The 25,151-nt window shown below is 39.8% G+C and overlaps 1 protein-coding gene across 1 annotated transcript in view; it reads left to right on the top strand.

Moving 5' to 3' along the window:
• The window catches only part of MICU1 (mitochondrial calcium uptake 1), a 208,849-nt gene that overhangs the window by 109,189 nt on the left and 74,509 nt on the right, over positions 1–25,151 (top strand). The window contains exons 7-8 of the mRNA XM_058187904.1: positions 6,956–7,038; positions 14,988–15,185. Of these exons, the coding sequence (XP_058043887.1) occupies positions 6,956–7,038; positions 14,988–15,185 (281 nt within the window). The remainder of the gene's footprint in view (positions 1–6,955; positions 7,039–14,987; positions 15,186–25,151) is intronic.

Here is a 25,151-nt window from a genome sequence, read left to right as displayed (position 1 = left end):
GGGGCTTATTTTGAAGGTAGGGCTTATATTACGAGCATCCTGAAAAATCATGCTAGGACTTATTTTCCGGTAGGCTCCTATTTTGGGGGAAACAGGTTAGTTAGTTAATTAGTTATTTTTCACATTTCTTAACTTCTCACCTCCCTCCCTCCCTCCCCTATACCTATATTCTATAAAATTGCTAGGAGCTACTGCTTAGCATTTTCTGGTACCATCTCCCTGCTTATACTTATCTTAATGTCTTCCTCAGTTCTGCAGTCATTGCAAACATTGCCACCAGCAATGATGTCTATGGAGATCGTCAGCCATCGAGGTCATGGTTGTCCCAAAGGTGCTTTTTCAAAAGGCAACTGGACTTTCTTCGTTTTTCCTTGAAAATGTTTCAGTTCAGAACTAAAGAAGCTTCTTGGATGAGAAGTGAAGTGTTTTCAAGGAAAAACAAAGAAAGGTCAGTTGCCTCTTGAAAAAGCACCTTTGAGATACTAGCTGCCACATGTCCCTAATAGTGCTAATTTACCCAATTGGAGGGTTGTGTCAGCTGCACTCCAGTACTTCATAGAGCCATCCACCTACTTTGTATTTGATAAAATTACATGTTGCACGTTTCCAAATTCAATGCACAATTCCAGGTCTGGCAGTTTGGCAATTGGCCCCAAGAAAAATGGAATGGTCCTTCCAGAATAGTGTCTCAGAGGTGCTTTTTCCAAAAAGCAACTGGACTTTCTTGGGGTATTTTCCCCCTTTGAAAACATTTCACTTCTCATCCAAGAAGCTTCTTCAGTTCTGAACTGAAGAAACTTGTTGGATGAGAAGCGAAACGTTATCAAAGAAAAACAAAACAAAACAAGAAAGTCCAGTTGCCTTTTGGAAAAAGCACATTTCGGACATCCATGACTTGGAGGATTGAGAATATCCATAGACCACGGGTGAAATCCAGCAGGTTCTGACAGGTTGTGGAGAACTGGTAGCAGAAATTTTGAGTAGTTCGGAGAACTGGCAAATACCACCTCTGGCTGGCCCCAGAGTGGGGTGGGAATGGAGATTTTGCAATATCCTTCCCCTGGAGTGGGGTTGGAATGGAGATTTTGCAGTATCCTTTCCCTGGAGTGGAGTGGGAATGGAGATTTTGCAGTATTCTTCCCCTGCCACACCACACCTACAGAACCAGTGGTAAAAAAAATTGAATTTCACCACTATCAGGTGGAAGGAAATAATGGATGGGAGACCTAAGTCAGTCCATCAAAGGTCTCATAATGGAGACATTTTAGGTTCCTAAATTTACTGTTATAAAACAAGGAAAGTCTGGTTGATATACTGCATGCAATCCTTGAAAAGGATATAAGAACCTTTGGACTTGAAACAAATAGTAATATATCTGAACATACCTAAATCCAAATGTATCTTAGTTTAATTTCCTTAGAAGCCCTGAGAACAGCAGTTCTGTAACACAAATATATGGTGTCTGTTGGCACAGGAAAATCCTTTGAGAGTTCTCTGTACTATCGCAAGCTGTATTTCCTTGGATGGTCTGGGGAAGCTCTGACAATTGTTTGGTAATAGGATACTAGGAATGGAACCGGCATTAAACATTTTGGAGAAAGCCATATATTTCTTATTCCATGTTGGCTTCTACTGCATATGAATGAATATTGTGCTGCGTTTGCATCTTTGAATTCCAACAGCGTCTGAAGAAGCATATTCCCACAGGGAGATATATTTCCTGTTCCCTCCCAATAAGAGGAAAGAATTAGAGAGAAAAAAAACACCCTATATTACACAGAATAATTATAGTGTCTGATTTCACATATAATATATTAATTGGGGAGGGGAGAATGAGAGAGAAAGTAGTATGATTAGTAGTATATTGAGGGGCATCTAAGGAAAACATCTCAGTTCATTGAAATTCTTTTTAAGGTTTCAGAGGCCTAATATTCCCATTCTGCAGCACAAGATGAGAATATTAAGATATTTGCAAGGACGTCAACTATAAATAGCATTCTCAGTTTGGTTCTTATTGCAGAATAATATAAATTTGCTAAAATTCCACTTAGACGTCTTTTCGATGAGCACCAGAAAATGTTACGAGGCTCAGAGGCTATGCCTCTAGGCCAGTGATGGCTAATCTTTTTGTCGTCACGTGCCAAAAGTGCACGTGCCGGCACCCATAATGCAATGTGCGCACAACCCCCCCCTGCCCCCACCTCATTTTGGGCCTAGCAGGCCTCCCCGCAGCCTCCTGGGACCAAAAATGGGCCGTGCAGGGGGTGACGCACCACACACCCCGTGCTCCCTCTGCCCCCTGCACATGCACGCATGACACCCCCCCTCACGCATGTGCACATGTCTCCCGCATTCACCCTGCCCCCCGCGCATGTGCGGCAGAGACCCAAAAATCAGCTGGCCGGCGGGAGGCACGCGCGCATGCGCAGTGGAGCTGAGCTGTAGTGACAGCTCGTGTGCTCGCAGAGAGGGCTTTGCGTGCCACCTCTGGCACACGTGCCATAGATTTGCCATCACGGCTCTAGGCAGTTCTCACATGTAGAGAATATGAAGGGCTTGAGTGTCGACGTTTAAAGGCAAATATACTCCATATTGTCCTCTCGTGATTGACATGGGAAGTGTATTGAACCTATTCTTTTCATGTTTTCATGTTTTATCTAAAATATTAATGAGATATGAGGGACTGGAAGTACAGTCACTCAAAAGATGGAGAGGCTGTTTTAGACATCTCATGTCGTGTCCCACTCCCCATCCAACAACCGGGTCTAGGAAGTCAGTATCAAGCGTGGCAATGAAGCCTCTGCAGCTTGTCAAATTCCTTCGAGGTTTATCAGGGCAGGCAGGAGTCCAAGTTGTGACTTCAGCGATAGCAGCAAACTAGATGAGACTTTGCTTGACTCAAGGTTGGAATGCCAAAAACAGGTCCTTTATATAGGCTGTGGGGTGTGGCTCCATGACTCAGCATTTATCCAGGCCTGCCCCTCCCTTCCTTCTGCTGGCATCGCCTCTCAGATCTCCAGAAGCGAGGATCCTCCCACTTTGAATTCTCTTCAGCTGGATCTGCTGTCAGTAATTCCAGCACGTGGCTGGCTTCCTGCTCACACTCTGTAGGAGTGACGTTTATCGGGCTTATCTGTTCACTCCTGACCTCCTCTCCAGGCATGGGGCCAGGGCTGGGGGCTGGAGGCATGACAGGCCGTTCATCTTCATTATTAGACTCGGAGTCTGATAACAGGCCCGGGTGGATACGGGAGGGGCCCGGCTAAGGAGAGGAGGGAGGACGAGGCACAACATCTCTCCTTAACTTATAATAGTTCATTTAGCAAATGTTCAAAGTTAAAACACCACTGGGGAAAAATGACTTGTGACCATTTTTCACACTTCCAACCGTTGCAGCATCCTCATGGTCACATGATCAAAATTCAAACGCTTGGCAAATGGTGCACATTTATCATATTTTACCCGGTTCATGATCACCCTTTGAGAACCTCTGCCAAGCAAAATCAATGGGGAAGCCAGATTCATTTAACAACCATGTTACTAACATGCAGTGAATCACTTCACAGCTGTGGCAAGAAAGATCATACCATGGGGTTAAAAATTCACTTAACAAATGTCTCACTTAGAGACAGAATTTTGAGACTCAGTTGTGGTCATATGTTGAGGACTGCCTGCCATTGTTCTTACAGTAAGGTGGACTTTGCCATTCTTTGCTATTCCTGAAGGTGAATAGTGCCTACTTAGCTTGAGGGCAAGGTGGGACATCTTGTGGAAACTATTGGGGTGGAGTGTTGAGTGCGTGAAGACAAACCAGCCTTACTACCTCCATAGAATGAGTAGATAAAAATCACACTACACTCAAATGAAATTCTCATATAATGTAATTGACGTAAATAAACAAGTGATGTAAATAAACAATTGAACTAATGGCTGAGTTTTACTTGACCCTAAACCATTGGTGAAATCTAAATTTCTTTCCTACCGGTTCTGGGGGCATGGTTTGGTGGGAGGGTCATGTGACTGGGTGGGCGTGGCTATGTGACTGGGGGATCAAAACACAGAAACTCACTAACAATGTCCTGCTGGAGCAGGGTTGGACTAGATTACCTCCAGGTCCCTTCCAGCCCTGGATTATCCTCTGAAGTTGTGTCTAGTGCCAGGTTTGTAGTCCTTCCTTCCTCTCCTTTTTCCTCCCTCCCTCCCTCCCTCCCTCCCTCCCTCTTTCTCTCTCTCTCTCTCTCAAATGAACCCCCCTCCCCCCATTTTTTTCCTAACCCCCCCCATTTTTTTCCTAGCAGGTTTCAGCTTTTTAAAAATGCTTTTAAAAGTAAAAAAAAAGCCTTTGACTATCAGGCACCTCGGCTGGGATCGTCAGAGCCTTGTTATAACCCTTTAAAAGCATTTTTTTACAACCTCTTCGCGTGGCTCAGCTGGGCGTGGGGGGATGGGCAGGGATTTTTGCTACCGGTTCTCCAAACCACCTGCTGCCATTGCTACCGGATCAGCCGATCCGGTCCGAACCCTGCCCTAAATTCAGGTTGCATTGGGACAACATTTATGAGAAGACTTGGTATGGAAATACAGATAACAGCCTGTATTCAAAATTAAGTCGCAAACAGAATATTACTAGACACAAAGTTTTCTTCTGAGTCATTCCCTGGCGAAAAATGCCCTAATATGGATATTACAGAGATATTTCTTTGCTACAGTAATTATTGCAGCTACTAGTTTTTAGTTAATATTTTCCTGAGTGCTTAAAACAATGGAGAAGTGGTGGGGAAAAGGTTTACTAACTGCCCTAGATCAAAGATGTCAGCATGAATAGGCTAGGATAATGATGCTAAACCTCATTTTCCATATATTCGGAAAATGCCTAACTTGATTCTGTTGGCGTATCACACAGATACAGACACATATTGAGACACACACACACACAAACAAAAGAGAATTCTTTATATATTTGTTTGTTTTCTTAAAAATAATACAGTCTAATTGTATGGTAATAGGTATTATATAAATACCAAATAATTACAAAATGGAAACAAACTTGTTTTTGGAGCCTGTGTGATTTCCAGAAAGTCTAGAGGTTGTGCGAGAAAATCCTCCCCCCTTCTCACATAGCCTTTGCAGCCCCCAAAGATCACATAAGAATGGGGTGTGCTTTTGAGAATACAGTTATACCTCAGCCCTCAACTGCTCCAAAACTCATTGAATTCAGTTCCCAACAGATTTTGAAGTAGAAATCTTGTTCAAGTGCTTGTCTTTCTCCTGGTAGTTGACGCCCAAGGAAGAACTTGCTGACATCGGCTGCTTTGTGATTCTCTCTTTCTTCTGGCCAAAATAGTGAAATGTAGTAAGTCACATGGTTTTCTTAGTACTCATTGGTTTAAGTATTTGTTGCGTCTTCTGGAAATAATTTCCATTGAATGCGAAGGTACCACTGTGGTTGTCAGATATTGATGAATGTTGACATGTCACCCAAAATATTGTAGTGTATCACCTTTGACATGCATGTCATCATTTTGCCATCACTGGGCTAAGATGTGGGATTACCAATATATTTCTAGAAGCTGGAGGTACAACCTGTCCTTCATCTTCCTATAACTTTTGTTACAGTTCTGTTATGAGCCACGGTGGTGCAGTGGTTAGAATGCAGTACTGCAGGCTACTTCTGTTCACTGCTGTCTGCCAGCAGTTCGATTCTGATCGGCTCGAGGTTGACTCAGCCTTTCATCCTTCCGAGGTCAGGTAAAATGAGGACCCAGATTGTTGGGGGCAATATGCTGACTTCGTAAACCATTTAGAGAGGGCTATAAAGCACTGTGAAGCGGTATGTAAGTCTAAGTGCTTATTTATTTACAGATCCCTCACATCCAGGACATAAACTGTTTCAACTCCTACCCTCAAAATGACGCTATAGGGCACTGCACACCAGAACAACTAGACACAAGAACAGTTTTATCCCGAAGACCATCACTCTGCTAAACAAATAATTCCCTCAACACTGTCAAACTATTTACTAAATCTGCACTACTATTAATCTTCTCATCATTCCCATCACCAATCTCTTTCCACTTATGACTGTATGACTGTAACTTTGTTGCTGGAAATCCTTATGATTTATATTGATATATTGACCATCATTTGTGTTGTAAATGTTGTACCTTGATGAAGGTATCTTTTCTTTTATGTACATTGAGAGCATATGCACCAAGACAAATTCCTTGTATGTCCAATCACACTTGGCCAATAAAAAATTCTATTCTATTCTATTCTATTCTATTGCTACTAAGTCCACAATATTTTATAAGAAGTAACTCCAAATGAAAACAGCAGGATTTGATTTCGAGTAAATGTACTTAAAATGAAATTGTCATTTGTCTGATTTTTCACACAAAATCTTCTTGTTGCAAATGGGTTAATTAAAACCTTTCATTGTCCCACTTGTTCCATCAAATTCATCTCTGCATAAATTTATCAGAGGGCTGCCCTGATAAACAACCTGCATTTAAATTCATGCTTAGATTTGAAACTTTTAGTTTAGCATTGGATCCTCCATTTCTAATTAGGCTTTCTCTATCTGATTTCCTTAGAGAGGACAGAAATTACAGATGTTTTATGCATAGACCCATAAATAACATTATGAAACATAATATGGACTTACTAGAGAAAAATAGCCCTGCAGAGCTCATAATTTAAAGATATTACAGAGATATATTTTTTGCAAGAAAATTACTAAAGAGGACTATTTAAGATAATACATATTAACAAAGCTGCAGAAACAAAAACAAGAAGAAGAAAAAATCACTGGAGAGACATAAGAAATATATTGCAAAAACAAGAACAATTTTAAAAAAAAGTTATAAGCCGTAATATCATTCTTAAATCATTATTGCTGCTTTCTGATTACTCTATAATGTAATGTCTGTAATATAGTGGGGTTTTTTTCTTCTAGCTCCTCAGAGAAACTTCGAAATTGCTTTCAAGATGTTTGATCTAAATGGCGATGGAGAAGTGGATATGGAAGAATTTGAACAGGCAAGTTTTCATTCCTTTTTTCATTTCTGACATAATATTTAAGACTGCGAATTTGTGCAGTTCTCTGCTCTTAAGAGTACTGTATGTACCACGATGGCATGTCTCTATGATTCTGTCTCTATGATTCTGTCCAGTGGTGGGATTCAAATAATTTAACAACCAGTTCTCTGCCCTAATGACCAGCTGGGGAGGCGTGGCTAAGTGGTCATGTGACCGTGTAGGCGCGGCCAACTCAACATCACTCATGTCGATGGGCGCTTCACCTTAGCAGTTACAATGTAATAAGGGTTAACCAGAGAGGCATTTTCTGTAAGCAGGGCAATAAAGATTAGACTAGAAACACCACCAGAATGTTTCCTTGCTGCCTTCCTTACAGGATTAGCTCTGTAAAGTGGGAAAAAAAACGAAATAAGATTTCTTCCAACAACCGGTTCTCCAGACTGTTTATTTATTTTATTTTTATTTATTTATTTTTGTCAATCATATATAAGATAACAGGTAGAAGTATAAACATAATTTGGATACATGAAAAGAATAAGTAAAAAGGAATATTAGGACAAGGATGGTAGGCACATAGGTGCACTTATGCACGCCCCTTACAGACCTCTTAGGAATGGGGTGAGGTCAACAGTAGATAGTTTAAGCTTAAAGTTTTGGGGATTTGGGGAAGAAACCACAGATTCAGGTAGTGAGTTCCAGACATTGACCACTCTGTTACTGAAATCATATTTTCTGCAATCAAGTTTGGAGCGGTTTACCTTGCGTTTGTTTAGAAAGTTAACAACCGGTTCTCCCAAATAGGTGCAAACTGGCTGAATCCCACCACTGATTCTGTCTATATGTAAAGCAGTCTAACTTAACTTGATGCCTTCCAAGTGTGTTAGGCTATTTCTGGCAATGCTGGCTGGCAGTCCCATCTTTTTCCCTTTCTCTTCCCTACCCTTTAATTTCCTCTTTCTTTTCCATCTAACTGATGTCCAGTTGTTAGTGAGCTTGCTAAATTGTCTTTGGATTGCCTGGGGTTTTTTTTTAAGGTATTTCCCCCTTGGCTTTTTAAAAAGATACACACAGTTCCAAACAGACAGCTAACATCCTCTTCTTCCTGCCTTCTGGAGTTCAATCAATATATGTCTGTCTTTGCTACTAGAGGGATTGTTTTTCAACTACCTATAAAATATCTATCAAAAGAAAAAGGATAAAAGGTTTCAAATCTCTTAACAAAAATGCATATATATAACAATAACAACAACAGAGTTGGGAGGGACCTTGGAGGCCTTCTAGTCCAACCCCCTGCCCAGGCAGGAAACCCTACACCATCTCAGACAGATGGTTATCCAACATTTTCTTAAAAATTTCCAGTGTTGGAGTATTCACAACTTCTGCAGGCAAGTTGTTCCACTGATTAATTGTTCTAACTGTCAGGAAATTTCTCCTTAGTTCTAGGTTGCTTCTCTCCTTGATTAGTTTCCACCCATTGCTTCTTGTTCTACCCTCAGGTGCATTGAGAATAGTTTGACTCCTTCTTCTTTGTGGCAACCCCTGAGATATTGGAACACTGCTATCATGTCTCCCCTAGTCCTTCTTTTCATTAAACTAGGCATACCGAGTTCCTGCAACCGTTCTTCATATGTTTTAGCCTCCAGTCCCCTAATCATCTTTGTTGCTCTTCTCTGCACTCTTTCTAGAGTCTCAGCATCTTTTTTACATTGTGGCGACCAAAACTGAATGCAATATTCCAAGTGTGGCCTTACCAAGGCATTATAAAGTGGTATTAACACTTCACGTGATCTTGATTCTATCCCTCTGTTTATGCAGCCCAGAACTGTGTTGGCTTTTTTGGCAGCTGCTGCACACTGCTGCTAAATGGTTGTCCACTAGGACTCCAAGATCCCTGTCACATATGTGCTTTTCTAGTGTGATTCTGCAGCTCACAAGCTTTTCATAAACTGCTTTTCTACTGCAAAATGAGTTAACACTTCCAAACTCCCAAAATATCCTTAATATTAAATGAGGGAGAGCCCCCCAGAGGTAAATCTACAAAGGGGGAGAAAAATAAAAGCTTTTATCGAAAGATAGCTAGTTAAACTGATTTCATGATAAGAGGGGGGAAAAAATACTACCAAAGGTAACAAATTCAAGGAGGAAGAAATAACTGTACTTGTAATCATTTGTCTCAATTACGGCAAAATAATACTGAAACAATATCAAATTTAATAATTACGCAGTTTTGCAAAGTGGGATTTTCTTTACTTTCAGAAACTAAACAGTTGGAAGTGTTTTAGGAAGCTGAAATAAGTATGTAGAATTTAAGCTACATGAATTTAATCTTGGGGTTGGTTTTTTTTGGTTTTTTTGGTTTTTTATTTAAAAAAACTAAGCATAGTTTCGATGTTAGTTCCATCACAAAGTGAGAACTCTGTGGAGGCCCTGTGGAAACCAATAAATAAAGAGCTTTAAAAACAGATGAAAATAAAGATGCTTTTTAATGTGCTTGACTCCTGGTGACTAAATGGGTATAAATATGCCATCATGCCACTAAATGAAAAGTCTATAAGAATCATATATATAAGAACAAAACAAAACAAAATCATAGATCGTTGAAAAGCAGTATGCTATATGAGTAACCAATGCTTGATTTTTAGTATGTTATATCAAAATGACAATTCTTTTCGTGGTTTGTTGTAGCCTGTTAAGGCGACTGATCGCCCTGAGTATCATAGATGGTTAAAACCAGTACACAATTAACATCTTTCTGAGCCTTTATTTCTCTGGTATTGTCAGTACAAATAATCAAGATGTCTTATGAGAAAGCCTGACCTTCAAAATGCTTCCAAAAACAACTGTTTTGAAGCATTTCAACCTGCATTATATCATTTTACGTTTGAATCCATTTAAACAACACTCTTTCAGAATGATGAATATGTCTTGTTAAACGTGTTCCAAGTTTTGAAATTCTTCTTCGATAAATTTTGAATGAATTTTCTTACAGAACCAGACAGCAATGTATATAATATTTCTGCATTTTTGTTCACATCTAAGACCTTGATTTTGCAGACAGAGCTATTTCACTGATATTTAATGAGCTCTGAAAATAGAGCCTCCAATATGTTGTAATCTCTGCCAAGCTCCAGCTGGCAGTCCATAAATAAAGGAAGACAATGGTTTCCCTCCCTTACTCAGCTCACAGTTTTATTATTTTTACCATTTTTTGCATTTCCAGCCTACTTTTCTTCCATGAGTTCAGATATAAACTCTTCTGCCTTCAGGATTTCCCCAGAGCCTAATGAAAGAGCTACCAGGCTAAAAATGGACTAGCGCTTGGTGTCCCAAGTCCTACCCCCAACATCTAACCAACTATATCACACAGATTGTAAATCTAGGCTTGTTTTGTTTTTGGCCATTACACCGAGGTAGGAATTCTTGGACTTTAGCAGAAAGTGCTGTGCCCTTCTGGATCGAGTGTGGGGTGCTTGATTTTGCCTTTTGCCAATGCCAACATTAGAAAAATTCTCTTTCCTAACGCTTCCAAGATAGAATAGAATAAAATAACATTTGAGAAAGAAACTTGGAGGTCATCTAGTCCAACCCCTGGCACAAGCAGGAGACCCTGTAACATTTCAGACAAATGGTTGTCTAATCTCTTCTTAAAAACCTCCTGTGATGGAGGATTCATAACTTCTGGAGGCAAATCATTCCATAGATTAATTGTTCTAACTGTCAGGAAATTTCTCCTTAGTTCTAGGTTGGTGTTGTGACCTAGGCCCAAGTAGTTATTACCAGACACAGTCAGTCCTAAACAAACATATTTTATTAGAACAGCTGAGAATTACTTCATTCTCAGTTTAGTCCAAATTAATTCCAGGAAAAAGTCCTTCAGCCTTATCACAGACCTTTGTCTTCTTTGGCACCCTGTTGCTTTCCTACAAAGAACCCAAGAGCTGTTGCTGCTCTTTTTTTTTTTTAATTGGCCAAGTGTGATTGGACACACAAGGAATTTGTCTTGGTGCATATGCTCTCAGTGTACATAAAAGAAAAGATACGTTCATCAAGGTACAACATTTACAACACAATTGATGATCAATATATCAATATAAATCATAAGGATTGCCAGCAACAAGTTATAGTCATACAGTCATAAGTGGAAAGAGATTGGTGATGGGAACTATGAAACGATTAATAGTAGTGCAGATTCAGTAAATAGTCTGACAGTGTTGAGGGAATTATTTGTTTAGCAGAGTGATGGCCTTCGGGAAAAAACTGTTCTTGTGTCTAGTTGTTCTGGTGTGCAGTCTTTAAGCCTTATGGGAGGGGCCAATCATCTCTTGGCCTTACTCCCGAGTCGTCTTTTTTGCTTTAGCTGCTCTTGCCTTCTGGCAGTTCTTCACATGTGTGCACTAGCAGCAGGCTCCTTCTGTTCCTCTGCCTCTCTGCTATCCACCTCTGGAGGCTCCAGAGTCCATGCATCACTCCCAGATAGCCCTGGCCCCATCTCTGCCTCCAAAGCAGAGCTCTTGTCTAGGCCTTCCCCTGACTCCAGGACTGACCCATTGTCCTCCTCAGCCTCCTCACTGTCTGACTCCGCTGCCAGCTCCGCAAGCTGCTGGCAGACCACAACAGTTGGTTCTCTCCTTGATTGGTTTCCACCCATTGCTTCTTGTCTTGCATTCAGGTACTTTGGAGACTCCCTCTTCTTTGTGGCGCCCCTTTAAATTCTGGAACACTGCTATCACATCACTCCAATCCTTCTTTTCATTCAGATTGAATATTCCCTTCTAAGGCTGGAATATCTCCTAACTTTAGAGGTGTCAGCTTCAGGAAGCTAAACTGCCCAAGAGACTCTGACAACACAGCTAGAAGCTACAATTTTTATTATAATTCCAGAACCATTGCCTTTACCAACAACTGAATCTACTGAGTGGCCTTGAGATTGATACAGAATTTGCTCGTTATTTTTCCCCATATAAAAATGTTTTTGCTTTTCTTTTCTCACTGTTGGTGGTTGGAGACCATTGGATGTTTTTATTTCCCACTTGCTTACACTGAGAATCCCTTGCCACAAATGAAAGCTTCATGAGAGAGGGAAAGGGAGAAAGTTATGAAACCCCTAAGATGCTCCCTCCCACCCACCATCAATGGAGTTTGGGCAAAGTTTAATACTCCTTTTCCAACAGGGGCAACTCAGCAGCCTCTTTTAAAAAGCATGTAATATTTTGAAATGGAAAATGCCGTGTTTTAGAGTAGAGTAGAATAGAGTAGAGTAGAGTAGAATAATTTATTTATTGTCCAAGTGTGATTGGACACAGAATACAACAGAACAGAACAGAACAATTTATTGGCCAAGTGTGATTGGACATAGAATAGAATAGAATAGAATAGAATAGAATAGAATAGAATAGAATAGAATAGAATAGTTTATTGGCCAAGTGCCGTTGGACACACAAGGAATTTGTCTTCAGTGCATATGCTCTCAGTGTACATAAAAAAATAGATTCATCAAGAATCATAAGATACAAGACTTAGTGATAGTCATAGGATACTTAATAAGCAATCAACTCATACTAGGAAACAAAACAATATAAATCGTAAAGGTACAAGCAACAAGGTTATAGTCATAAGTGGGAGGAGATAGGTAATAGGAAGGATGAGAAGAAGAATAGCAATCTAATCTTAGTAAATAGCTTGACTGTTGTGGGAATTAGTTGTTTAACAGAGTGATGGCATTCAGGAAAAAGCTGTCCTTGTGTCTAGTTGTTCTGGTTTGCAGTGTCCTATCGTGTCGTTTTAAGGGTAGAAGTTGAAACAGTTTATATCCAGGATATGAGGGGTCTGTAAATATTTTCACAGCCCTCTTTTTGACTCGTGCAGTATACAGGTCCTCAACGGAAGGCAGGTTGGTAGCAATTGTTTTTTTCTGCAGTTCTAATTATCCGTTGAAGTCTGTGTCTGTCTTGTTGGGTTGCCAAACCAGACAGTTATAGAGGTACAGATGACAGGCTCAATAATTCCTCTATAGAATTTTTATATCTGAAGGTACTTTATTCTTTTTTATGATCCTTTTTTCCTGTACCTTCTGCCTACATCAGTCTTCCCATTGAGATGGTTGAGTTATATATTACCTATTAAAATAACCTACTCTTATTACTATAGGAGGAAGTGATATTGTGTACTTAAAAATTAACTCCATTGCACTGGAACATTAAAAACTGGCAGACTCCTGACCAATTCGAAAAACAAGATTTTTTTTACCTGGGATGAAATGACTGCAATGATTGTGTCAGAGGAGAAGTTAGGGCAGTAGTAACCTTTCATTTCTCTGGAGTCTAAATTGTATTGGAATGTCACATAATAAAAAGAAACATCGTAAATTCAGTTCTCTATTGGATGATTAATAACCTGTCCAAGAATATTGCCAAGAATTGAAATCTTGTTCTTGCTAGGGATTTATGCTGAATATTCCTTTGTCTTTCGAAGCCAGCTTAGAAAATACAACACACAATTCAATTTCAACATCATAAATCAGTCTGAAATAATTTTACAAATAAAGCGGTTAAAGTAAGTCAGATCCAATATTTAAGCAGCAATATATACATTTTTCAGGATATCCTTGACCTATTTGTTTACAGATTGTCAGAACTAATCTACTTAACTCTTTTTTTTTTTAATTGAATCTGTATTTTCAATCCATATGCACAATTGAAAAGCAGCTGGGATTTTTTTTCCTGCATTTTTTAATTCTATTTAGTGACTTAGTAATCATGCTGCTATTATCGGGGTTAGACTTAGAGTTGCCAGGTACACTGACCATTTTTGCTTGTGTGAAAATAACCTCATTTTTCACTTCTGCTGTCTCACTGAAATCAATAATCTGAGAACAAGATCCTGAAAAATTGTCAAATACTGCAACAGTTGTTTGTTTCTCTACATGCAGCGTATGTCCAGCTTTTAGTTCCATAGAGTGTCAGAGGGAAAACAATTGCATGAGTCTCATCTCTGCAGATAGAAACCTATTCCATCATCTGAATATCTTTCCCAAAGTTTTGATTGCTTTGATATGTCACGTGACATATCGGGACTTTTTTCCCCTTCGCTAAACCGGGCAGGGGTTTGGTCAGCGCATGACGCTTCTAGCCTGTGGACCGGGAGTTTGACAGCCCTGCTCTAAAGGGTTGAAAATTCAATTTAATGTGCACATTAAAATAAATAGTAGCTTCAGTCATTTTGGGGAGATAACCCCATCTGCCTAGTTATAGCTGGCTATTCAACTTCTGAGTCATAGTAGCGGAGTGGTTAGAATGCAGTATTGCAGGTAAACTCTGCCCACAGCCAGAAGTTTTATCCTGACTGGCTCAAGGTTGACTCAGCCTTCCATCCTTCCGAGGTCAGTAAACTGGACCTAGATTGTTGGGGGCAATATGCAAACAATGCTTACACTGTAAATCTCCCAGAGAGTGCTATAAAGAGCTATGGTGGGGCAGTATCAGGGATGGGCTGCTGAGGGTTCGCAAGGGTTCGGGAGAACTTGTAACTAAGATTCTGTACAGTTTGGAGAACCCCCAAATCCCACTTCTGGCTGGCCCCTTCCACCCCACCCTTCCCAGGAGTCCCCATGTGGCCCATTTTGGATGGTACATGCAGGGCATGTGTGGAGGCTTGAGGAGGGCGAAAAAAGGGCCTACCAGAAGTTCAAGAAGGCTGCCATTTCCAGCCTCCAGAGGGCCTCCAGAGCCTTGGGAGGCCATTTTTGCCCTCTTGGAGGCTAAGGAGCCCGGGGAGCCCAGGGCGGGCAATAACGCCCTCCCACGGCGGTGAGAGGCTGAGTAGGCCACGCCCACCATGGCCACGCCCACCCAGCAACCGGACAGAGAACCCCTTGCTAAAAATTTTGAAGCTCACTCTTGGACAGTGTATAACTCTAAATGCTATTGCTGTTGCTGTTTTGCCCTCTGTAGGTTCAGAGCATCATTCGTTCCCAGACTAGCATGGGGATGCGTCATAGGGACCGTTCAACTACTGGGAACACGTTGAAGACCGGCTTCAATTCCGCATTGACGACATACTTTTTTGGAGCTGATTTGAAGGGGAAACTGACCATCTCCCACTTCTTGGAGTTCCAGCGGAAGCTTCAGCATGACATTCTCAAACTCGAGGTCAGTGTCTAATAATCCACACAGGGATCTCGCTTAACTCACTTTCCATTTGCTTTCAGATTTGTTATATTAATATCATTAGCTTTAATTACCAGGGACACAGCTTATTTAAGCAGATGGTATAATCTGTGCACCCAGGAGGTCTTATTCCTTTCACTTCCCATGAGTATCCAGATGCGTTTAGATTTCCTGAAATATCCCAGATAGCCAGATGAATGGTTGGTTGATTCTGGAGCAGTGGGCTAAAAAATAAAACATACCATATTGCAGCACAAAATATTTCTATTCTGCAGTAAAAAAAACAACACGCTCTTGCTTTTAGTTTTCTGACCTGATTTCATCTCTTACATGTGTCCCAAACTTTGCCCCATAAGATTAAATGTCTTGCTCTCTCATTATCTCTCTTATTATGTCTCTCTCCCTCTCTCTCTCCACCCATTCATTCATCTACCTTCCTACTTGCCTGCCATCTTTCCAATATTATACACAAAAACATGAAAGCGGATGAGTTTGGCTTTCTTTTTAAAAACTTATATGTTACATGTGCTCTTTATGTCAAATGTAATATTCATTTAGTGTGATAATCTCTTTCTTGTAGGACTAAAAAGGACATACCTATACATTAATCAATTTCAAGGAATATTTGATAGTTATAATTTAATGCTGTTTTGGTCAATTAAAATAAGCTGTCGTGAATATCTTAGGTTATAACTGTCTAAAATTAATCTGCTTTTTGAAAAATACAATGAAGTATATCCTAGGTCAACTGCTATTAAAGAAATTATATTATCATGAATTATATCTGTCAGGGGAAGAAGCATTTCCAAATGTTAATAAAAGTTAACCATGAGACCATCTGGGTATTTATTTTTACCCCAGTAAATCTCTATCCCTTTTGTAAAAAACACCTTTTATAACAGTTATAAACCAGACTAATATTGTACACTCACAAATATGCCCAACCTGATTTGGCAAAGAGGAATGAGTTGATCCTAAAACAGGATTTCCAACAGAAAATCCATTCTTTTTAGTGTATTTAGAGTTTTAAGCACTACTTAAGCGTACTTTGAAACCAGTTAAACCAGCCAGGAAGGGTCTCAGATCTTTATAAACAAATTAGATTGGAATAAAGTTTCTATTTAGTGCATTTGAATTCTGTCAGAAGGTAGAAGCTACAGACATTTCTTTATCAGAGTCTTTATTTCACTTTGCTAGATAAATTCACATTGTATTATGATCCTGGAAATCTAGGAATGCATAAAATTAAGACTTTGTTATCTCCAGAATCATCACTCATTTTCATGAATAAATGTTTACACGAATATTAGTTGTCATGCACAAAATTTTCAGAGAGGAACCTTAAATTTGATATTTAAAATTTATACGTGATAATATCAATAATAAATTAAATCTTGCAGCTTCATCTTCAAGAAGAAACCCAGAAAGAAGAAAGATGGACTGAGTATTATGATAAACATTACAGTATATCTCAAATTACATATTAAATACTGTTCCTTAATGCACCTTTATAGCAAATGAAAACTGTCACATAGGAAAGCATTATTACGACTGAGTTGTTTGTAACCGAAATAAAAGATAAAGTCAAGAACGTTGCCTGCATTGAAATAAAATGTGCAGAATTATTATTTTTATAGTTTGAGCTAACAAGTATATTGATTTAAAAACATATCGACATGGAAAACTGATGGTGGAAAGAGACCTAGTGATCCATTTTAGTTTATTGAGGTGGGGGGGGTGTTTCTTTTTAATTCAGTGGTTTATTATTTTTCCATTATTATTATTTTCATTTATTTTTCTTTTTGTCAGATAATGGACATGCAAGTTTAAACTCAGTTATTGATGATTGACCCACGTACCTCCGCTGAGCTTGTTCCAAGCTTCCACTACTCTCTATGAAGTCATACTTTCTAACATTACTTTTGAACTTCCGTCCTGTCAATTTGGTGGTGTGGTGGCTCAGCAATTAAGACACTGGGCTTGTCATATGCAAAGCCAGCAACCCAGATTGGAGACCCAAGCTCCATGCAATGGAGTGAGCTCCCATCCTCACCCCAGCTCCTGCCAGCGTAGCAGTTCTAAAGCATACCAATGGAAGTAGATAAAGAGGTATCACTTTGGTGGGAAGGTAACAGTGTTCTGTGACATCATGCCAGCCACGTGACCATGGAAATGTCTTCAGACAGCACTTGCTCACTGGCCTTGAAATGCAGATGAGAGCGCCCCCTATACTCAGCAAGCAGAGTAAAAGCCACAGGGACTCCTTTACCTTTTCTTAACCTGTCAGTTTGAGAATATTGGAAGAAATGTCCATCTGGGTTTAGTTCCAAGTGGGAAGAAAGACACTGGAAACATAGAGATTGCTTGGAAAGATGGTTTAATGGTGGATGGGACCACGTGGTTTGAGGTCCTGGGCAAAAAGAGTACTTGGGTGAGAGAGGAAGAGAGATTTATACCCTCTATTGGGCTTTGAACTTGCTTCCTGTTCCTGTGGCGAGAAATGTATCCTGATTGGTTGTCAGACTCCCATGCTTGGTTAAATCTAGCTGGGTGATGTAATGAAGGGGCTTTGGGCAATTCCTATTATGGCTTAATGGCTTTGCCTTGTTTGGATCTTGAATGAGGGCTAATTCTATCATGTACTGAGGGCCAAGTCTTTTAGATAAGCTGGCCCAGCCTTTGTCTTGTAGATAGGTTGGCACCAAAATATCTGCTGGAGGGGGGGCAGGGAGCTGAGGTTCTGAGTTGATCTTTAGAAACATTTATTTTATTTATTTATTTATTTTATTTGTCACAACATTATATATAAGCATAAGCATGAAATAACTATACGATATATAAGCATATATATAACCATAAGTATGTAATAACTATATGAAATTGTATACAATCAAAGGGAACATTAGGACAGGAATGGTAGGCACGTTGGTGCTCTTATGCACGCCCCTTACAGAAAACATAATATTCTTCCTTTTTAATAATTCCTAAAATATTTCATTTTCCTAGGAGAGGAGTGGGTGCTAACTTCCTACAAGACTACGCCCTGCATTCTTGATTTTTTGCTTAATATTGAAAATACTTCCTTCTAGAACTTTATTCACACCTCTAATATATTTAAAGGTCTCAATCATATCACCCCCTTTTCCTTCTGTCTTCCAGGCTGTATATATTCAGTTCCTCCGATTTCTTCTGATATGTTTTGTCCCTCAGATAGGGCACCACTTTTGTTGCCCATTTCTGGACTCCTTCAATCTTATCAATTTGGATAAAGTGAAAAAGCAACCCAGTAGTCAACTTCGATAGGATGGCATTTCACCCACAATACCCTGTTTCCCCCTAAAATAAGACATCCCCTGATAATAAGTCCAATTGGGCTTTTGAGCATATGCACTAAAATAAGATACACGCACCCGAAAATAAGCCCTCCCTGAAAATATTTAAATACACGCGCAGCCAGTCCCTGCCAGTTCCTCTGGTTTCCTCCACATGCCCCAAAATAATAAGACCTCCCCAAAAATAAGGCCAAGTGCTTATTTCGGGGTTCAAAAAATATAAGACAGGGTCTTATTTTAGAGAAAACACAGTATTTTCCACAGTGAAATGTGTTGGGCTGAGCGAGAGTGACTGGACCAAAATTACTAAGTCAGCTTCTATGTTCAAGGGAAGACTAGAAATCTTGGTCGTCCATTTTCTAGCCTAGTTTCTTAGCCACTACACCAGACTGTGTGATGTGGTATATGCAATATGTAATAGAGATAGACATATCCATTAATAAAGGATAATTGTTTCTGTTAAATCTATAAAGTTTTCGTTCTCAATTACAATTACTTTTGATGGAACTTGTCTTATGCTTTGTTTTTTCCCCCTTGCAATTTGGGGATAATCAACTTCCTCCATATATTCACCTGATAGCAAACTCACTTTGTCATCTCCGTGCCACAGCTACTGTGAAGAGGAAAGAATCTCACGGATAGGTGGGCTGCCCGTTGATTTTTAAAGTGTCATTTGCTGCAACCGTAATTCCCTCCGCAAGCTTGTTTGATCTTTGATTGGCAGCCAGAACTAGTTGAGGGATTTCTTGTCAACAGTGTCTTGACATTCCGTGTGTGAGAGAGAGAGAGCCCAGGATTTTCTCATAGCATGCTCAGTTGCTAATAAAACCTAAGCCCGTGAATTCAGATTTCCAAAGTATTCGGGGGAGGGAGTTTGTTTCCTTACCCTTTTCTAGTTTGAGAAGTATTTTCTCTTTTCCTAAAAGTACAGAAGGGCTTGTAAGCAGAAAAGAACTAATAATAATTAGAACTGCAGAAAAAACAATGGCTACCAATCTCCCTTCCAGGGAGGACCTGTATAATGCACGAGTCAAAAAGAGGGCTGTGAAAATATTGACAGACCCCTCACATCCTGGGTATAAACTGTTTCAACTCCTACCCTCAAAACGATGCTACAGAACACTGCACACCAGAACAACTAGACACAAGAACAGTTTTTTCCCCGAACGACATCACTCTGCTAAACAAATAATTCCCTCAACACTGTCAAACTATTTACTAAATCTGCACTACTATTTATCTTCTCATCGTTGCCATCACCCATCTCCTTCCACTTATGACTGTATGACTGTAACTTTGTTGCTTGTATCCTTACGATTTATATTGATATTGATTGTTTTCTGATTGCTTATTTATACCTTATGACTATCATTAAGTATTGTACCTTAGAATTCTTGATGAACATATCTTTTCTTTTATGTACACTGAGAGCATATGCACCAAGACAAATTCCTTGTGTGTCCAATCACACTTGGCCAATAAAAAATCCTATTCCTATTCCTAAGCAGAAAAACAATGGCTACCAACCTGCCTTCCAGTGAGGACCTGTATAATGCACGAGTCAAAAAGAGGGCTGTGAAAATATTGACAGACCCCTCACATCCTGGGTATAAACTGTCTCAACTCCTACCCTCAAAACGATACTACAGAACACTGCACACCAGAACAACTAGACACAAGAATAATTTTTTCCCTGAACGCCATCTCTCTGCTAAACAAATAATTCCCTCAACACTTTCAAACTATTTACTAAATCTGTACTATTATTAATCTTCTCATCGTTCCCATCACCCATCTCCTTCCACTTATGACTGTATGACTGTAACTTTGTTGCTTGTATCCTTACGATTTATATTGATATTGTTTCCTGATTGCTTATTTTATACCTTATGACTATCATTAAGTATTGTACCTTAGAATTCTTGATGAACTTATCTTTTCTTTTATGTACACTGAGAGCTTATGCACCGAAGACAAATTCCTTGTGTGTACAATCACACTTGGCCAATAAAAAATCCTATTCCTATTCCTAAGCAGAAAAAAAAACAGTGCTAGACTTCCTCTACCAGACTAAGTTATGTATCTTATGATTCATGATGTATGTATTTATGATGCCTATATGATCATGATTTATCTCTTATATCTTTTATGTACACTGAGAGCTTATGCATCAAAGACAAATTCCTTGTGTGTCCAATCACGCTTGGCCAATAAAGAATTCTATTCTGTTCTATTCTGTTCTATTCTTATACATATATGACTTTGAAGCAAAGAGTGCAGTGCTTGTGTACATAACTGTTTAAATTGCTTGTTAAAGTCCTGGAATCTGCTGGTGACTGTAATTCATCCTGCTGTTCAGTTGCAGGCTGCAGTGGCTTTCTGAGGTCAATGATCTATGTCCAAAACAGTTCCCAAGAACTGGGCAGCCATGAGGCATAGTTTCAACCCATTTACTGCCTATTATAATTTTGATGCAAAGATAGGTAGAGATGACCTAGAGACTGTCATTTTCTTCTCACTCCTCAAAACCAAAACCTTCAACCAAACTCTTTAAGTAGATCATGAAGTTTCACCAGTGCCATCCAACCTACTCCTAGTTTTTTCTCATTACTTTACTGGGCTTCTAATGTGCTGTGTTTCTTCTTTTCCCCCTCCACCAAAGGCTGCATTTGTTGTTTGTTTATATATTTATTTACCGTATTTATTACATTTTTATCCCATCTGTCTTATTTTATAAGTAACTCAAGGCAGCAAACATACATGATACAGGTAGTCCTTGAGTTACTACCACAACCGAGACCAGAATTTCAGTTGCTAAGCAAAATGGTTGTTAAGTGAATCATGTCCAATGTTACCACTTTTCTAGCCATGGCTGTTGGGCGAATCATTGCGGTTAAGTGAATCATGGTCATTAAGTGAAACTGGTTTTCCTCCACTGACTTCCATTGTTGGAAGTCAACTGAGAAAGTTGCAGAGGGCGATCACATGACTCCAGGATGCTGCAACTGTCGTAAATTCACACTGGTTGCCAAGCACCCAAATTTTGATCACATGATCGTGGGGATGCTGTAACAGTCATAAGTGTGAGGAACTCTGTGACTCTTGTTATTGAGTACAGATGTAAATAGTCACTAAATGAATAGCTATAAGTTGAGGGGACATGGTGGGTCAGTGGCTAAGATGCTGAGCTTGTCAATCGAAAGGTCAGCAGTTCAGTGGTTTGAATCCCTAGTGCTGCGTAACGGGGTGAGCTCCTGTTACTTGTCCCAGCTTCTGCCAACCTAGCAGTTCGAAAGCACATAAAAAATGCAAGTAGAAAAATAGAGACTACCTTTGGTGGGAAGGTAACAGCGTTCCGTGTGTCTTTGGCATTTAGTCATGCCGGCCACATGACCATGGAGATATCTTCAGACAGCGCTGGCTATTCGGCTTTGAAAGAATAGAATAGAATAGAATAGAATAGAATTTTATTGGCCAAGTGTGATTGGACACACAAGGAATTTGTCTTGGTGCATATGCTCTCAGTGTACATAAAAGAAAAGATACAGAAACAATTAGAGAGCATTTCACCGAGGCAGCCTTCGTCGGCGCCATCTTAGGTATCAGGGAAAAGAGTACCACCCCCTAGAGTCAGGAACGACTAGCACATATGTGCAAGAGGAACCTTTACCTTTACCTTTAAATTGAAGATTACCTGTGTTCCTGTTTTCTCCACAACAACAACCATGTCAGGTAAGTTGGGCAGAGAGAAATTGATTATCCCAAGGTCACCCAGCCGATTTTCATGACTAATGTGAAGCTAGAACTCTTGCTCTCCTGGTTTCTAGGCTAGTACCCAAACTGGCTCTCCCTTCAAGTTTCTAATCAGGGCTACAAACTGCCGTTCTTGGGGCCAGAAATTGAAATCTAGGGGACTGAACACTTTTCTGTGTCCTTGACATTGCTTTTGAAAATAATAATATAGGTTTTTTCAAACTGATCCTGAACAGAGTTTGCATTGGTAATGTTAAAGAAATGACATCATGCTGAGAATTGGTGATAAGCTTGCAGCATTTCACTTCCACAATAGGTTTTATCTTTTAATAGGGTGAGGTGGATTTTCCTAGTGGTGCTTACTTACCTTATTGTATTTTATCTTGATTAATTCCCTAGGCCTCCATACTAATAATTCTCTGTATGTTCAACTATTAGCTGAAAGAGTCATTCACTTTCTTCTTCCTTTGCATATCAGAAAAACTGTGTACTTCTTCATTTCCCCCTCCTTTTAATTTAAGTTTTGAAGTTACCAGTGGTGCTTTTAATAACTAATTCCAGTGACGTTTTTCCTAGACAAAATTATTATTTCAAAAATGCCTTATGTAGCCCTGCCATCATTCTTTGATTTTGTCTAAATGCACACAGAGCGGAATGCGTGCTTAGCGTTTTATTACGATCAAAATTAAGTTGAGTTTACAAAAGAGAATATTTTAATCGCGGTGGGGAATCCCTTTGGATAGGAAGCGTAATTTTAGCAATGCTTTTGTGAATCCTAGCTGCTCTTGACTTTACTAATCATGATGGCTTTTTGGATCAGTTGTCAATTTGAAAGGTTGGAGATGTAGCCTTATAAGGGTTAAGCAATTCTAGAAGATCTGTTTGGTTTCTCAGAAAAACTTTTGGGGGATCTTGCTTGTTTTAATAACATGCTGTGACATGGTTTACATTTTGAAAGAACGAGAATATAATAAGACTAGGCTGGATAAGTTAAGAAAAAAAAACTTGATTGAAAAGTTTTCAAACACTAATCACACTTGAAAAGGTGATTAGTGATAAAATCTAGGTGTTGTTAAATTTACTGACCTAAATTGACTATGGAACCTTCAGTTAGACCTTCAGTTAGACAAACTGAGATGCGAATATCTTTAATTGTGAGTATCTGCCAAATACTTGCTGGTTTGGTGAGAAAGCACCTTTTCCCTGAGTTTCTTCCTTTTTACTATGTGGATGGAGTGCTGTGTACCACGCATAGAAAAGGGGATTGCACTGTGAAAACATGACACTGCTTTTGTTGTCCTCCTCCCAGCCCTGCAAATGCCACATCTTTGTTATGAGACCCTTCGTGGCTTCTGTTCATCAGTCTTATCTTGGGGTAGAAAGAAAAGTGATTGAATTCAATTTTCTTTAATGGAACCTGACATTTTTTGTTCATTACAAGGCTTTCTGTAGCCTTTTAGTAGGTTAACTGAAAAGCATAAGAGGCTCTGTGAAGACATTTGTTTATGGTCACTCTGGAAATTTGTTTTCGTAGGTTTTCATGGGTATAGGTATGTAAGTCTTGGCGTATTTGGGTCTTTTCCCGTGTAAGGTTGAGAGTATCTTGGCGACATTTCGACGAGGTCTCACTTGTCATTTTCAGGCTGGTGCTTACGGCTTCATGCTTGTGCGAGCAAAGCGTGGTCGGAGCTGCCGTCTCTCTATAAATATTGGTGAGGAGGTGGGGAGTGTTGGCTTCGTTGCTGTAAGCGGGTTGGTTGGCTGTGTGGTTGCATCTTGATTAGTAGGTGGAGTGGGTGTTTGCAGATTAGTTGGCTGTTTCATAGCATCCTGTGTGGGTGTGGCCCCAGTTGTACCCAACACAAAAGACTAATGGGCACACAACTAGGACCACACCCGCAGAGGATGCTATGAAACAGCCGACTAATCTGCAAACACCAACTCCACCTACCAATCAAGATGCAACCACACAGCCATTCAACCCGCTTACAGCAACAAAGCCAATACTCCCCACCAGTATTTATAGAGAGACGGCAGCTCCGACCACGCTTTGCTTGCACAAGCATGAAGCCGTAAGCACCAGCCTGAAGATGACAAGTGAGACCTTGTCAAAACATCGCCAAGATACTCTCAACCCTACACGGGAAGAGACCCGAATACACCAAGACATATTGGTGATATATAATCACCAGAAATTCATTTTTAATGTGTGCCATTGCATTCACAGAAAAAAATGACAATAAAAGTTATCATAGCTTATCATTTCTCGTTTAAAAGAATAATTGGGTATGAAGATGAATACCTCTAAAATACTTTATCTGAAATATGGAGGAAAATAACCACTATTTTTCTCAGATGTTTTGGGTATCTCCCTTCAGCCTCCAAAGCACACTAGAAAAAGTGCTGTGGAAAACCAGTGGTTTCATAGTAGCCCCACGAGGGGTCTCTCCAAAATATCTTTGGCCTGCCTGACTCCAGAAATCGCAGCTGTTTTTGAGGTCCATGAAGCACAACTGGCAGCTCAGGGCCTCTCTAAGCAACACTTTGCTTTGTTTATGATGTTTCTTCCTCCACCGATTTTGTGTGTGTGTGTGTGTGTGCCTCCTCTTGTTTTTTTATTGATGCTTTGGAATACAAAGTAAATTAAATATCAGTATCAGAATGCGGTGTTGGATTTCATCTTCTATGTAGTGTCCAGGCTCCTGGAAATTTTGTAGTTCTCACATGAAATGGGAGCTATTGGAGAAGAAGTATTTTTTTGTTTTGTTTTGCAACCCAACAAGACACACACAGACTTCAGAGGATAATTAGAACTGAAGAAAAAACAATGGCTACCAACCTGCCTTCCATTCAGGATTTGTAT

This window comes from Ahaetulla prasina, chromosome 6 (assembly GCF_028640845.1).
Source record: "Ahaetulla prasina isolate Xishuangbanna chromosome 6, ASM2864084v1, whole genome shotgun sequence".
NCBI classification, from domain to species: Eukaryota; Metazoa; Chordata; class Lepidosauria; order Squamata; family Colubridae; genus Ahaetulla; species Ahaetulla prasina.
This window is presented reverse-complemented; position numbering and strand designations above follow the sequence as displayed.